Genomic DNA, 15,960 nt, shown 5'->3' on the forward strand with positions numbered 1-15,960 from the left:
TCCTGGCTGAATCCAGCACAGTGATCAACACAAAAACTCCCTGTCAAAAAGGAACTAAATCAGTATTTCCCCCCAAGCAACCTCTGAGTTACGCTGTCCAAAGGAACTTTCCAATGGGAACAGTCCTCCAACACTTGAACTCATCCAGATTTTGACACTGGCATAGCCATAAAAAGCATGCATGCCCGCATCTCCCCAATGTTTTAGGTCAGCTGTGTAAAAGGACTTTTGTACCTTATTTAACTACTTCCTCTCAGCTGTGAAGTCTCCAGTACCACAGGCTGTATATGATGGGTGAAAGGAGAACACAAGGAGAGTGCACACACAACACCCAGAGGACTTCTGTTTTCCTTTAAGTGCTTCTATATACATGCAATCCTTTATGGATGTGCCCAAATCATGCTCAGTTGTTTTCTGCACTGAGAACAGGCATGATCGCTTCATACTTAGGAGTAAGAACATATTTAGGGCTCAGGAAGCTGCTCTGAAAACGTTTGAATAAGGAATATTTTTGCCTCTGAAACAGATGTGTGTTAGTGAAGCGAAAATTGACAACAAATCACAGGTCCCTGTTAGCACGTCATGGTTTGGCTAAAAATCCTGAAAGCTTGACTTCAAATTACTGTTTTTTGGCTTCAGATAAAAAGATCAAAGACTTGGGATTTAAAATAAGACTTGTTTCTACACACGCACAGTTTCTACCGAGCAACTGGCACATAGTAATGTGCTACTTCACGATAGTTTGTTATGTCAAGGATCTAAATAAAGGAAAACCATAATGTTGTTCTGATAGGGGCCATAAGCAGTGTGAAGAAATCAAAAAAATCCCTCTGGAGTTTGAGGAGGCCAAATAAAAAGATCATGTAACTAAAGCATCCCTGCCAGTGCCAAACCAAAGATACTTTTGGAAAGAAGGCATGATGGCAACATGACAAAGGCATCTAATTCAAGAGGTGATCCAGCTCCTTGGTTCTAGGAATGAGCACGGAGTACATCACAGTATCGCCCGCCCCGACAAGCTTGCGGCATTAGATAACCTTGTGCTGTAAAACCCATCTGCCGCAGTGCAATACAAAGATATTCTCTCCCCTCTGGCCTGGAAGGTAAGAAGGCAGCCCCCCGTTACCCCAGACTGCCAAAAGACACCATGGTAAACTGAACAGCGGCAGGGGTCCCTGCATCTGCCAGGCGGGGGCAAGCGGGCTGAGGGCAGAAGACGATGATGGAATCTCCACAGGCAGAGAGCTTCTCAACCATCCCAACACTACTTGGCGCACGGTTTTTCCTGTAGGATGAGGTAGAGCTCTCACAGAGGAAAAGCAGTTGCAGTTTTGGGCATTTCTAGGACATTAAAGCAGAGCCACGGCCAGCCTGCTGATGCAAGGATCTTGCTGTCCCCAGGGACAGTGTAGCAGAGCAGGGGGCAGCAGGGGAAATCCTCTAGAGCTTCATCCATGTTAGAGGAAAAAAGTTCTATCACTCCCAAGGTAACTACGGCATAAAGCATGGAGTGAATATGAAGGACTGCACAACCCCTGAAGGAATGGGCAATCTCACGCGCTGACCTTTGCACAGCTCAGGTGGTGGGGACAGAATTTTGCACGCTTCTTGGAGAATCTGCTATTCCTTGGTTGATAGGAAGACCTACCTCACCCGTGGGAGATTTTGGGAATATGCCCATGACCCCACGCACAATTTTTTCTGTTTACTCCAAGGAAAGACACAGGTCACCTGTACTAAAGAGCGAACACAGGCCTTTCTCTGTATCTCTACGCTATTACGGCGTATTATTATTAGCAGGCATAACACACTTGATGCTCCCAAGAAGCCTGGAGCTCCTGACCACGCACAGCAGCAGCTGTACCTGCGCTTACACGGCGAGTCCTGCCATCGCAGTGAGGACGGGCAATGGCCTAGCGCCCTCGGCGGCAAGCAGAGAAGATAAAGCCGTCCACGTGGTCCGAAAGCTCGGAGGGCAGCCCCGCAGCGCGGCAGGGAACGGCAGCCATCTATCTCCGCTAACGCAAGCTGGGAAGCCAGAACACAGAGCTCTCTCAATACCAGCTGGTGGATTCTGAGCGCCCATAAATTTGTCAGATCTCTTTACTGCACAGATAAATTGGTCTTCAGAGCTACTAAAGCTGAAGAGCTGTACCAGAAGAGCTCGCTGTTGAATACTAAACAGGACAATCTGCAACAAGCCACATGCCCAATTCCGTTCAAAGGCCGAGCATTTACAAACCACACCTGGCTGCTGGAAAAAGGCCTGCCACGTTCATACAGAGGGACAGTACGAAAAGCACACGCTTACACACTCCTTCCTGACGGCGCTGCATGACAGAACGGCACTGAAACCACAAGACAGGAAGCACAGCTGTATTCTGAAAGGTAGAATGCTCCACTCCACCCTCCTCCCTTCTTCCCAGGAGGGTAAGACACAGAAAGGTCCTGCGTGAGATGCCCTCAAAGGCAGGCACAGGCAGCCCCTTAAACAGGGCCTGCAACAGCCAGAGGTCCCCATGGCTGTCAACCCTTGGTGACCCAGGAGGGTTGTTTGTACACCAGCAGGGCGGGAGGAGGGAGAGCCCGCAGCACCAAGATCGTGCACACTGTACACAGCTTTACTAAAGACAAAGTACGACATCGTATTTGTACAGAAACCTGGAATCCAAGGAAGGCTGGGGCCACCCAAAACTCCATGGGAGCTGCATGCCTGGGAAAGTGTTGCAGGCAGGAACCTGGCTTCACAGAGGTGAACCTGGTCTCCAGATTACGTGATGTGTCATTTAGCACAAATGACTCAGAAAAGCAATCAATGCAGTAATGTCAGCACACTGCGAAAAGCCTTTAACTTTGTGCTGGAGGTGCTAAAAAAGAGTGAGCACGTTTGTAAAAATGGGTACAGAGAGATGAATTCTACACATCAAAGGGCTGTGAGCATGTTTTATAGATGAATGTGTTCGTGGCCTTTTCTGCTGAACAGCCCTTATAACCCAGAGCCAAGGTTCATCACTCTCATAAACTGACTTAAAACAAAATTTTTACTTCCTATTTCCTACGCCACCACATCACAGAAGAGGAAGGACGGGCAAGAATGCCCTTTGCTTCCAAAAGACAACGCACTAACGCCCTGAAATCAAGCGAGACTAGCCAAAAGCCTACTGCCCACACAGCTGGGAAAACTGGCAAGGACTGGTATTGATGACCATGGACTAATTCCAACTAAGTGCTTTTTTTAGTCCTCGCCAGGCTATTCTGGCTACAAACAAGCACGTTTTCATCAATCGCTTCAAGCAGGTCAGGGCTGAAGGTCCTTCCCCAGCTCCTGAAAGGCGAGCCTCTCCAGAGTGAAGAACTCTGCTGATGAGCGGGCAATCTGGTCGTATCTCAAGAGGAAACTCCACGTGTGCTACAGCAACTTGTGAGCTCAGATGACCACTTCAGCTCCCAGCAAGTGCCTGAGATCTGCATGCCCTTACTTGTGGCTGATGCAGTAGAGTGGGCCACGTAATTTTCACTGTGCAAAGCACTAAACACAGCAACTGGAGATTATTCTTCCTGTAACCAGCCTTGACAGAAGCCAAGTCATCCTCTGTATGATTAGCACAACAGGCAAGATGAACCTCTGCACCACAGTGCGTATTCGAGACCTTTCTCATCAACCCACAGCATGTTCTTTGTGCCAAACCAAAGAACAGAAGTCCTTGTGGAATCTACCCCTACTCAACCTCCACAGGGTAGGGGACAAGCCCTCTTGGCAAGGAAGCCACTAGCTAGCCACAAATTTGCCCTTCAGAGGGGCTTCCCCAAGGGCACAGCATCACTCCTGAAATGAAACAAAAGGTCTCAGTCTAGCATGGTTCCAGTGCATGCCTCCAGAAACATGTCCCCCCTCACCGGTGCAGAGCATCCCAGCCCTACCTACGGCTGGAAGCAGCAGCACGACGGCACCTGTGGCATGAGGGGCTGGAGCAAGTGCCGTATTTCACCAGGGCTTCCCACCTCAAAGAGCATTGCTAGCCCAAACCTCACCCACGGGTACAGCTGCAGTGAGAGAGGTAAGGCTCAGTTATATGCCCCATCCCTGAGGTGTTCAAGGCCAGGCTGGACGAGGCTTTGAGCAACCTGGTCTAGTGGAAGGTGTCCCTGCCCATGGCAGGGGGTTGGAACTGGATGGTCTTTAAGGTCCCTTCCAACCCAAACCATTCTGTGATTCTATGATAACGTTGGCCAGACAAAAGCAGAGACGTGCCTGCTACAACAGGAGCTCTGCTTTAAAAGAGAGGAGATCTCACTGCCGTGGGATGTGGTCCAACCATGGATAATGGAGTGCTTATCCCTAGTATAGAGGGGTGCACCACTCAAAAATCCGTACCAATTTTTCCCACTGTGAAGTGTAAACTTCTGGACCACAGATTATGAGTTTTAGCAAAATGCAACACTAAAGAATACAAGGTCAAATTTCAAAGGCTTCCTCAAATATTCCTGAAACTAATGTTCTGATATACAAGATAGACTGCACTTGGAGGAAAAAACACCCCACCTTTTAAAGGTTTATCTAAGGGGCTTATTAATATTTAACAGGGCACCAGTGTGGCAGAGCTTTGCGAGAACAAGCAAGACAATCCAGTTTCTTCTAGGACTTGGCCAAGGCAGTTTAAGTTTAGCAAAGGGAGGGATAAGGGGGGCAGTTCCAAGTGCCACATAAAGGCCAGGAATGGAGAAATGAAACAAGAAATAAATGTTTGTGCAAGAAAGTGACTAAGCAAGCAATAAAGCACACTTGGTGCTAATAGCCTGCTAAAAGAAATGAGCAGGCAGCTGCCATTAAGTAGCTGCTAGGTTAGTCACATTTTTAGGTTACGCTACATTTCTTGCATGTACCTCAACCACCAGAAGATGCCTGTGCTTTAGGATCAGCCACCCGTATCCATGTGGACATCTCTTTCGCCCCAAGCACTGCTGCTCAGAGAGCTCCTCCTGGCTCCCCTCATCCCCTTTCCATCACTGCTCTGCTTCCCAGGGGTGCAGCACTGCCTTCCTGCATCCCCACCCAGTTCAAAAGCGAGTATTCAGACGAGGGTTAATAACAGAAATCTCCCAATTGCTGAAGTGCTGCACTAATTTAGAGGGTACTTTAAGGGCCTGGGATAGTCCTCAGTGTTCCTTCTGATCGCCAGCCAGCTCACCTGGTCCCTCCAGGTCTGCTTCACAGAGCTCCTCTCTGCCATGCTGCTCTCCATCCTGGTCAGCGTGTCCCTTCTCCATCAGGCTCTCCCAGCTCAGCAGAAACTTCCCCAGATGTGCTGGTAGAGCAAGCCAGAAAAGCCTCATGGGCTGCCAGCAATTTCGCAGGCTCGCTTTCCCTAAACAGCATTTCCCAACTGCTGGTACCAACCCTAACGCGAATCCTGGTTGGGAAACACACGTTCCAAGCTCGTCCTACCGCAGACAGCATCCAGGCGAACAATTTGAACAGAAGGCTCTGAGTACGCTCCATGTTGTTCACTTGGACATCACTGCAGCATCGTTTAAGGGCTAACGACTCATCGTAAGATAAAGAGAGCTCTGCGTGCTCTCTTCTCTGGAAGATACACGTGCGTTCAAAGAGTTCTGTGCACATCAGACACTCGGGATGGTATCTCAGACTTTGCTTATGTTTGACATGAGTCAGGTAGATAGAAATTAAGCTTGATGAGGCTCAGGCAGGAGAGATGTTTAAAATTTGATCAAAATCAAAATCAGGACAAGGTGTGCGCGTGTTAGATTCCTTGAAGGTCAAAAGGTACCGGTTTCAAGCCCCCTGCAGCCAGCACCAATGCAAGCACACAGACAGTAACAGGAGAACGATGGACACTGCGCCACACGTAGCCCGGTGCTGCTACACGCTGCACCAAGGGCTCCACGGAGCGAGGCCCATAGCGCAGAACCACGTGAACGTCTTGACGCCGGTGAGCAGAGACAAGTCAGATGGGCCGGGGGAGCTCACGAGCTGCTACTGACCAGCCCTTCCCAGAGAGCCGCTGACAGGCCGTCACGGAAGCAGCACTACTTCCAAGGCTCTGCCTCCGCGTGAGGCAGCGGGAGAGACTGCAGACTACATCAGCTGATGGTCTTGGAGGAGATTCCACCATCACCTCAGGGTCTATACTTCGTAAGGATTAATTCAACAGACATGACCAAACACACTTGAAAAGGCAAGCTGAGAGATAAGCCAACGATCTAACACAGTTACGTCTGCCAAGGCTTACACATTACGCTGGAAGAGGCCCTCTTTCCCCCCCCAGATGGATTTGATACTTTAAGTCTGTACACGCAGGCATCAATTCAAAAATCTAATGGATGAAAATTCCAAGTTAATGTTGCAGAGGGCAATATTACAAAATCTGACTTTGATATTTCAGCATCCGCCTTTTGGATTTAAAGAGAATTACTATGCCACTTCTTAAGGTCTCTCCTTTCACTACCCTGTTGAAAATCTAGACGCTGTTTCAGTCTCTGGGCTTCAGAGACAAAATAATCTAAAGAATAAACAGCTTGAATGTGCACCAAAATCACACCAGGTATGTTAGGAACAGCGTTTCATGCTCAGCCCAACCTTCAGTGAAAATACACTTCCTTTAGCACATACACAGCGTGTAGAAACAAAGAGCTTTATAAAAAGAAATTGAGCTGCTTTTTCCAAGAAAAAACAACCATATATTTTTCTCCCAAAACAGAAAGAGTCTTGTGAAAGATCATACAGTGGAATCATCATGTTGAAGCTGCTGAGATAAGCTTTATGATAAGCGTTCTTTTTCCAAACCTCACTTATTTCGAGTTAATTGCATGTTATTTGTTAGAGCTGTTATTGTTCTCCACCAGCTGAAGGCATTCTTCTCTCAAGCACACTCAACATGCATACTCACGATTAATGTTATTTTTTAACATTTCTGGACAGCACTCAAAAATATACAACCCACTCAGGCAGGCTTAGCACGCACGCTTCTGAGCCAGGCTGCTATTGCCCCGTCGAAGGGACAGAGCAATGCAGCCAGCAGGCCCAGGTGTACCCGGGAGACATTGGCAACCCGGCAAGGTTGCTTTTTAATTCTTAGGAATATTTACATACGCACCCCATCCTAAAAGCATTGTTTAGCCCATGACTGGCCGCTACTCTCCCACAGGCTCAGCTTTTCAGGAGTCAGTATGAATTCAATTCCACACATTTCTCCATAGGATGAGCTAATGGGAAAAGCTGGATTAAATTTACTACAGCTTCTAGTTACCCAGTTTCAAGAACGAGTTTTCACAATACAGGAAGCTTTTATTGTCCTAGACGTATCCATCTTGCGTAAGAAGGATCAGGAAGCTGTTTAAATTAGCAGCTGCATCTGCAGCCTCAGGACATCGTGCCAAACAAAGTCTTTAGAGTATCCACGTAACCTAAAATAATGCTACATTGCTTAAACTACTGATGTTGACTGGACAGGGTTAAACAACAGCTTTAAATAGCTCGTAAAATATGAGCTAATTTAAACTTCATTCTTTCCTTCCCCATAATTGCCAGAAAAACTTAAAAAAAAACCCCAACAACTTCGCAGCTGAGGAGACAGACTGAAAGAGAACGCAGTTTTGGGAGAGACAGGAGAAAACTGTAACCCTCCCCATGACACACGACCACCAGCAGAAACCCGGGCTTCCCACATAACTTCAGGCACTGTGTCTCATCTTGAGCAGCCTCCGAAACGGGGAACGGGAAGGAGGAGACACAGTTGTCTAATGAGGGCAGCAAGCCCTAATAACGTACACGGGAAGAGATGTATGAAGGGATTCCCAGGTCGAGTTATTTCTTACCGAAAAGGGATGTATTTCAGAACAAAACAACGGACAAATCACATCAGCGCAGGCAAAAAATGAGTATGTTGCAATTACCGGACTGCAGGCAGTGCTGTGGCTGACAACAGCCACGCTGCGCTGTGCTTAGGAAAGAGGAAGAGAAGCAAAAAAGACTGACTGCGCCCCTTAAGTCCTGCCGGTTGGGCCAGACCAGATTACGTGACACAGGGGTGTTCTTCAGTTCAAAGGTTCACGAGGAGGTTATGAAATCTCCTTTGACAGCTTCCAGAAACAAAAATATACTTGAGAAATACCCAACTGCCCCAGTTTCTCTCCTCAGCTACTAAACACATAGGAGGCTTTTATATAATGTACTGACACCAAGAATTCCAGCTGCTTCACGTACAACCCATACTGCTAATAAGGAAAAGCGCTGATGAAGGTAGAAGCCTCTGCTTTCCTAGGTTAACAAAAAGACACAGAAACCAGCCCTGCCATTCTCCCTTTCTTTGGAAAATGACAGAGATTCACTCTGGAGCAGGAGCTGTTCAGCAGCATCAGAGCAGGAGAGGGAACTTCAGCCGGTCCCCTCCGGTTTCCAGGTATTCCCCACTAGCATAACCCAAAGCAACCCCCAGGACTCACCCCGCGTTTCCTACCATCGCACATCTCTGTTCCAGTACAACTCTCACAAAGCAGCCTCGTAAGAGTATTTCGTTCTTCCGAATCCTCTACATACTGATCAGAAGTACAGCAAAACTTCATGCTTTGAATGAGGAAGAGCATCCAGACCCAGGATTTGGGTATTTGTACAACTTACTTTTTCTTTTTTTAACCTGTCTTCATATCTAAGCAGGGTAACAGTTTCATGTTACTGGAGGAGAAATGTTAGGATGTATCAGGTTGCCCAAGGACACTATTTGTGCAGGACATGTTCCACAGTAAGACCATCCCAGAAACAAGATACAGAACAATCCAAATGGATTTAATAATAATTTTTTTAATTTTCTGGGGAATTAACCTGCCGTATTTGCTTTACTCTTGATGGCTACTAGAACAGCCTGACTCTTTTTCCTGCTGCTCCTACGTCTGTCTAGAGGCACGAGGACACATGCTCTACCTCTGGAGTAGCAGTGAGCACAGCCATCATTTTTGAAGACAAAAGGGCAAACAACAGAACTCAGTGGGCATTTTCATTGGAAAATACCTGCAATTACGGCACCAAAGACTTTAACCAAACTGCGTAAGTGAGTATCGGGATGAAAAATACCCTTTTGTAAACTTGAAAGCAGAAGCACTGGAAAAGCATTCTCACCTGAGCTGTAATCTTTCAGTCTCAAGTCCTTCACAGGTGTCCCATCAGGCCCTCGGAAAGCGTTGAGAATCTACAGGAAAAGCAAGATCCACTTCAGCCTCCAAAATCCAATCCCAGAAAGTGAAGCACTTGCTAACACTCATTTCTCTCTCTCCAAGACTTCTCTTCTTTCTAGGTTAACTCTGTTACAGACTCACACATTTTTCCTGATTATGCTTCAGAAGTATATGAGAACTGTTTGAGTTCCGGGAAGTATTTTTGGGTTTTGTTTAAGTAAGGTTTACACCACAACTCAACTGTGCAAAGGGTTCTCGTGCTGGCTTCAGCTGGCTACGCATCACCTGGGCCCAAAATACAACAACATACCAGCAGTATTTGGTATGCGTAAGCAATGCTGGAAGTAAGGCATGTTAAAGAGTCTGGAGTCAAGGCTTTTAGCCACCAACACCCCAGACACGACTGCAGAAAACCAGTAACTTCCAGACTCCCCAAACCTCAGAATAATCAGGTAAGAGATAACATCACAACGACTTCTAAATCTGGATTTTCCCTGGGGAAAATGGCAGACCACTGGAACTACATTAACCAGACTTAAAAACGGTACATTTAGAAACACTTGATAGAAGTTTTTGGATAAGAAACATCCCACTTACATCATCCTTTGTGGCAGTTTCAGGCACTCCTCCTAGCCGAATGAGCTTGCTTGGCTTCACATATTTGGGACAGGTCCGGTAATCCTGGTCCTTCAGGACACACAATCAGGATGGATTTTACAAATGAGAGATGGTAGCTCTCAAAACAGTAACAAAATAAAGCAGGGTATAATTCGAAGGCAAAGGCCCATAAGCAGACTGGCTCAAGCCTTTACCCGCAGCACTGTAAGATGCAGAGCGCTCTGGAGGACTTGCGTTACTAGCTTCATACGCTCACTGAGCTGTACAATGAGACCTAGGTCCAGGAAAACAGAGCCAGCAAATCACCCCTCTCTGCTTTCCAGCAGCGGGAGATTCAACTGCAATAGCAGTCATTGACTCGGCAGTCACCCCTGCCTTCACATTTCAGAGTTAACGCTGAAGGAAAGCACAGCGGGCGCGAGACCTGCCGTACCGTTTGTGCTACACAGGTCCCCCAAGCCAGCAGCTTCTCTCTGAGAGCGCTCAAAAGCAACATCCAGGAGGAAACAACAAAAAAAAGTCCTACATAACTACTCCCTGCATTACCCTCTCTCTGTCTGGTCACTTCCAATATGGGGACTCTCTGGCTAAATACATAGAAGCAGATTTGGTTCATTCCCAACTGCTCAATTGCATTTCTCTTGAGAAGAAAGTATTTCCGAGATAGAAAGGGTGCCCGTTAAAGCAACCTGGAGCGTGAGGATGATCTCAGAAAGGACAGGGAATTAGGACAGAACTGCTGTGATGGGATACGGCTGGAAGACTCCTTCCCAGTTCCTTCCGTTCTCCGGCCAACACACGTTTAACAGAAACATCAAGCGGCAAAACCACCTACCTGAAGGCTCTTATAGGGCCTAGAATCTTTGCTGGGTTTTCCTTCTGAAAAGGACTTGCCATGTTCATAATCAAACATCTGATGCCCTGGCAGCCGGTGATCCACGTCGCGATACTCAATGTTTCGGTAGTCAGTATCTTGCCTTCCAAGGAAATCCAGGCCGCCTTCACCCTTTAACCCAAGATCAGAATCGGATCCTTGCTGCTCCCCACCAGAAAGCTGCTGCTGTTGCTGTTTGTTAGCAAACGTCGGAGGTTGCTCCTCTTGGTCCTGGAGAGTAGGAACAGGTCCACGGCTATTTTGGAAATTGTGTGAAGTGTCGTCTTCAAGACCCAGTCCAAGGGATTCCTCTTCTCTGGCTGGTGCTTCTGCATGTTGGAATTCTCCTTTTTGGCTACCAAAGGGAGTTCTATCTAGATTAAGTGCAGAATCCTCTCTCTTGCTGGTATTTAAACCAGAGCTCTCTCTTTCAGCTACAGGTACAGTAGACTGGTTGCGCCTAAAATCTACAAGGCTTTGATCCACAGGAGGCATTTCCCTATCTGAAAAGTCCATAGGAGGAGCCACATCTCTGCTCCTAAAATCCTGATCAGACCGGGACCTGTGCCTATTTCTGAAGTCTGACGACGGTGCATTTCTGTTTCTGAAGTCCAGATCAGAAGTGCCCACGCCCCTGAAGTCCAAATCAGGTACATCCCTATTTCTGAAGTCTGAATAGGAATGGTCTCTGCCCCTGTAGTCTAACTCCGACACATCCCTCGCCCTAAAGTCCGAATGAGATCCATCTCGGCCTCTGAAGTCCAGGTCAAAAGACCCCCTTCCCCTGAAGTCTGACGGAGGTTCGTCCCTGCCCCTGTAATCCATATTATGCGCTTCCCTGTCCCTGTAGTTCATACGGAACGTCTCCCTGTTCCTGTAGTCCACCGAAGGTACGTCCCCACCCCTGAAGTCCATAGGTGGCCCTTCTCTCTCCCGGAAGTCTCCAGAGTACATATCCCTGCCCCTGTACTCAGAAGAAGGTGGGTCCCTACCTCTGAAATCCATCTGAGACTCATCTCGGCCCTGGAAGTCAGATGGTGGGAAATCTCTGCCCCTAAAATCATGGTGCCCCTCCCCACCTCTGAAGTCACTACGTGGTCCATCTCTAGCTCCAAAGCTGAAAGAAGGTTCCTCTCTGTTGGCAAACTGAGGATTGAGGAGGCCTGTGAGTGCCTGGATATCAAAAGGAAGTGATTCTCTGCCAGAGAAGTTGCCAGAGTGTCTTTCTTGAGCAAGACTATCAAGGGAAGGAGGATATTCCCTGTTCCACCCGGGAGCAAACCTTTCTTCTTGGCTCCCACTGTAGAAATAAAGACAGTATTATTCATAACGTGCTTAGAGTCTGAAATCTACACAGCAGCACATTCTTCTCTAAACTTTTATAGTTGTGTAACAGTCTAAGATCCGCAGAAGATATTGATGTTTGGCAGTTTAAGATGAGGCAGCATACGACAGATGTGAGAAAGTAAACTTGGGTGCTCCCATTTCAGCACAATTTCCAGAAGCACTCAACAGGGAATACCTGCAATATTAATGGGTTAATGATGGTAGCAATCCACACAGTCCTGCACTGCGCACAGCTCTGCAGCTGTTCAAGGTTCCACGAGCTGGTGGGGTTATCCATTAGCATCACCAGCACATGCCTGTGAGGAACCACCTGAGCTTAAGCTCTCCGGGCAGCATTACATCCGGCTAACTTAACACATCATCCTGAGGCACAGAAAAGCAGCAGTTACCAAACATGCCCTATTCACATTTTACAGAGACTCATTTATGCTTTCTTCTGCTGGAGTCTAAACTGGCAAAACGCTGACAGCCATCAGCTCCAACTGAGGGTGCCTCACAGGAATACACCAACACGCAATGCTCAGGACAATACCGTGCTCGTGCCTCCAGACTGGCTGTCTTGCACCGAGTTTACAGCACTACAGCTGTGAGCTCTCCTGTCAGCTGCACAAACCCCCACCGGGAGTAGGTTTCCTCTTAAGACAGTTTTTCATAACCCAGCGAGCTGGGTTTTCTTTTTTTTGAGATGGAACTACCTGATTTTTCACCTAAGCAAGGCTCCAATACATTTGGTTTAGTTGGTTTTTTTTTTTAAATAGAACAATAAAACATCAACACATCGTAGAATAACACCAAATGAATGCACCCAAACCAGTGGACACTTCCTTAGCAACTACAGCAAGTTGAGTTCTTCTTTGAGTTCCACTACAGAATCACTCACCAGCAGAATGCAAGGTGACATTTGCACAGTTAATCACACCACATACAGATCTCCTAAGCTATATGCCCCTGTTTCACCATCATATAGAACAGTAATTAGAACTTGGTTCGAGGTTAGAATACCCCACCCAATACCGTCAAGAATGATGCCAATAAAATCCACTTAAAAATCAGCAGAACAGCACTACTGGTATCACAAAACATAATCACTCTCATCAGCACCATTAAGACATGCTCTGGTGGATGCTGGGGTTTGTGGCTCACGTCTCAGCAGCTTTCTCAACGCATTGCAGTTGGACAATCATTTGAAACATTGCAGAAACCTAAGGCATGCCCTAAGGAAGTACCTTTGTCACGCTGATATTCAAGTAACTGAGGTGGACGCGTGAGCAAAGGATGAAAGAACTGCACAAGAGAGGCAAGCCCTAGCTCTTGGTGACTCAATTTTTTAATGTTTGGGGTTTTTTTAATATCCAGAGCCCTTGCCAACACAGGGCCTCGTAACAACCACAAGAATATCAGGTAAGGAAACCATCACTCTCTGCAGGTCAGTCGCATACAAATCATTAAAACAGTTCCAGTGACATTCAAAAATGTCTTATGGAGGAGCACGGCCAAGAACATGGGGATATATGGTCTGCTTAACCTCATGGAGAGAGCTAAACTCTCCAAGTTTCCCTGGAATCCTGGGTGCAATGGAAGTGTCAGTGTTTCTGAAGTTAAGGCAAGGACCGTGGTTGAAGAGACTTAACATCACCCTATTAGGCACTTCTCTTGTAGCTCTTGTCAGCGCACAGCACCAAAACCCATATGGCATATCATCGCCTTAGTTTACAACAGCTGAGTATCGCTAGGAAAGGCGGTGGGGAGAAGGAACAGAAATACTAAAACACTGTTTAAAAAAAAAAAAAGAAAAAAAGACACGAACAAAACTTCACAGAAGTGCAGAAAGTCACCCTGTCTCTTCACTTGCAGCTTTTGGCAATCGCACCTAGCTCCCCACGGACCTCAGAGCTTTTACCAAAATAGCCTGCTGAGGGGGGGATGTGCAGAAATACTGACAAGCAGATTCTGTATTTAAGAATGTTGTTGAAACAAACCATACATTCAAATGCTTACCGAAAAGACCCCATTCTGTTGCTCTGTCGATGGTCTCCCCACATTCTGATCCTGCCTGGTGGCTTTCCAGAAATGGTTAATTCACTCTAAGAAGACCAAGACAGCACAACCTGTTGAATAAATGACATGACAATAAGCCACGAGGCAACGAACACGTATCATGTGAGAGAAGCACTGCTGGACAGGAGAAGGGGTGTGTGGATCCTCCGATCAACATCCACAAATACACAAGCCCACACTCAGGCATGAATGAATTTCATTGTTGCATCTCTCCACGTTCCGACGTGCAAGCACCAAACAAACTTCTGAAATCAAACTGTCAATACGGGTGGGCAAATCATTTGATATCTGCTTTGATTAACGTCAACTTTCCAACATACTGTGCTGTCTGACACTACCCGGAGCGCAGCTAGAAGTGTGAGAACGCCACAGTCTATAAACAAGAAGGACCGTTGCCGAACAACCGTTTGCAATTAATATTTAATCCAAACTATTTTTGCCAAAAGCTCATTGCTGTTCGAGGGAACGATCACTACTATTGGTCTGCTCTGGTTACTCTGCCCTCAGAAGTGTGTAGATAACAGAGTAGGCTTTGCCAATAAATCATTACAGGCACTGTTCTCCAACGCTGCCCTCATCAAGCTGAGTGCCACAAACAACACGTGTGCCTCAACAGACATCTAAAATCTCATCCACCTCCTCCCACCAGCGGAGAAGGTGAGGATTTCCTGGTGATTTCCAAAGCTGGGACTTGAAATGGGAAGTATCTCCCCCCCCCCCCCCCGGATAAAGCCAAATGAGGTGGCTAGCAACCTGATGGTCTCAAACCCGCTTGGGATAGAGGTGCAGTGGTTCAGGAGGACTGCTGTGCCACCAAACTGAGGTGAGGAGACTTGGGGCTCACACGCTTCTGTAAAGCAGCTCAACAGTGGAATTCAACTGATTGCAGCGGCCAGATGGAACAGGAGACAGCACAGTCACCACCGTGCCCGGCCGGAGCAGCTAAACGCCAAGAAAAGCACACAGGACCCTGCGTCTTCTCACTTCCACAGGCCAGCAGTCAAAGAGCAGGTTACGACAGACGTTACAACGGGGGGCGATTCCAGACGCTGCTCCTGGCAGCTGCCCGTGCCATGGAGATGCCCTGCCAAGAGGGAGTACCCGCTCCCGCCGGGGTCCAGCCAGCAAACGCTTATGTGGGAGCCGGGGACGGCAGGGTCTGGCAGGCTTCAGTACGCAAGGGTGCGGAGGCTGACGGCACCAACCCGTACAACACCACTGATCCACCCACCTAACGCCATTTCTAAGGGAACGGCTTCACTCAGCCGGCCGCCCAAGTCCGCGAGCACTGGTCTGCCCACGTTTTACGTGTTTCTCGATGCAACAAGCCCCTCCCTGGTCCCAAGGATTTCCTCCATCAGCTCTATCACATTTTCTTTCTCAGAGGGGAATCTAAGCGAACCGAGAGTGCACCCTCCAAGGAGGGCAGGTGAACGAAGATGGCTGTGGCAGTCATCATTACCGGTGGCTGTCATCAGCCAGCCCTTTCACCTATGATCTTCTGCAGCCTGCAGACCTGGTGCTTCTTGTTCTTTTGGATTTCTTCCCCACTCTAGTTCTCATTAAGTCAACAACCTTACCAGTGCTTAAAAATGTATCCCTTGCCAGATGGGAAATGTTTGGACATAACATTCAAATTATCAGAGGGGGGAAAAAAAACAACCCTTGGACTGACACCAGGCCTGGCGTAGATCAGCTGAGCCATGCAGCAACATCCCGGAGCATGAGGTCATGGTTCAGTAACACAGACAACACCGGCGCCGACACTCCCCTGCTCAGCCTGATAGGATTTGCTCCCCCTGTGCAATGTGTCAGTTGTGCCAACCTGTGCTTTCCTGGGTCTGCACCACAGACGACACTCTGAAGAGTTATAT

General features: G+C 47.6%; 1 protein-coding gene across 1 annotated transcript; it reads right to left on the reverse strand.

Annotated features, from left to right (window-relative positions):
* Positions 1 to 9,133: 9,133 nt before the first annotated feature.
* On the reverse strand, positions 9,134 to 14,139 carry LOC104507176 (RNA-binding protein 6-like; the record flags this gene model as incomplete). Its single annotated transcript, XM_010148376.1, has 4 exons — positions 14,027 to 14,139; positions 10,643 to 11,981; positions 9,787 to 9,876; positions 9,134 to 9,203 (listed from the first exon to the last, which is right to left on the reverse strand). Coding segments are annotated over exons 1-4 (1,543 nt in total), but the record flags the coding sequence as incomplete, so codon positions are not given.
* Between the last annotated feature and the right edge of the window lie 1,821 nt (positions 14,140 to 15,960).

This window comes from Eurypyga helias, unplaced genomic scaffold (assembly GCF_000690775.1).
Source record: "Eurypyga helias isolate BGI_N326 unplaced genomic scaffold, ASM69077v1 scaffold51153, whole genome shotgun sequence".
In the NCBI taxonomy this organism is placed as follows: Eukaryota; Metazoa; Chordata; class Aves; order Eurypygiformes; family Eurypygidae; genus Eurypyga; species Eurypyga helias.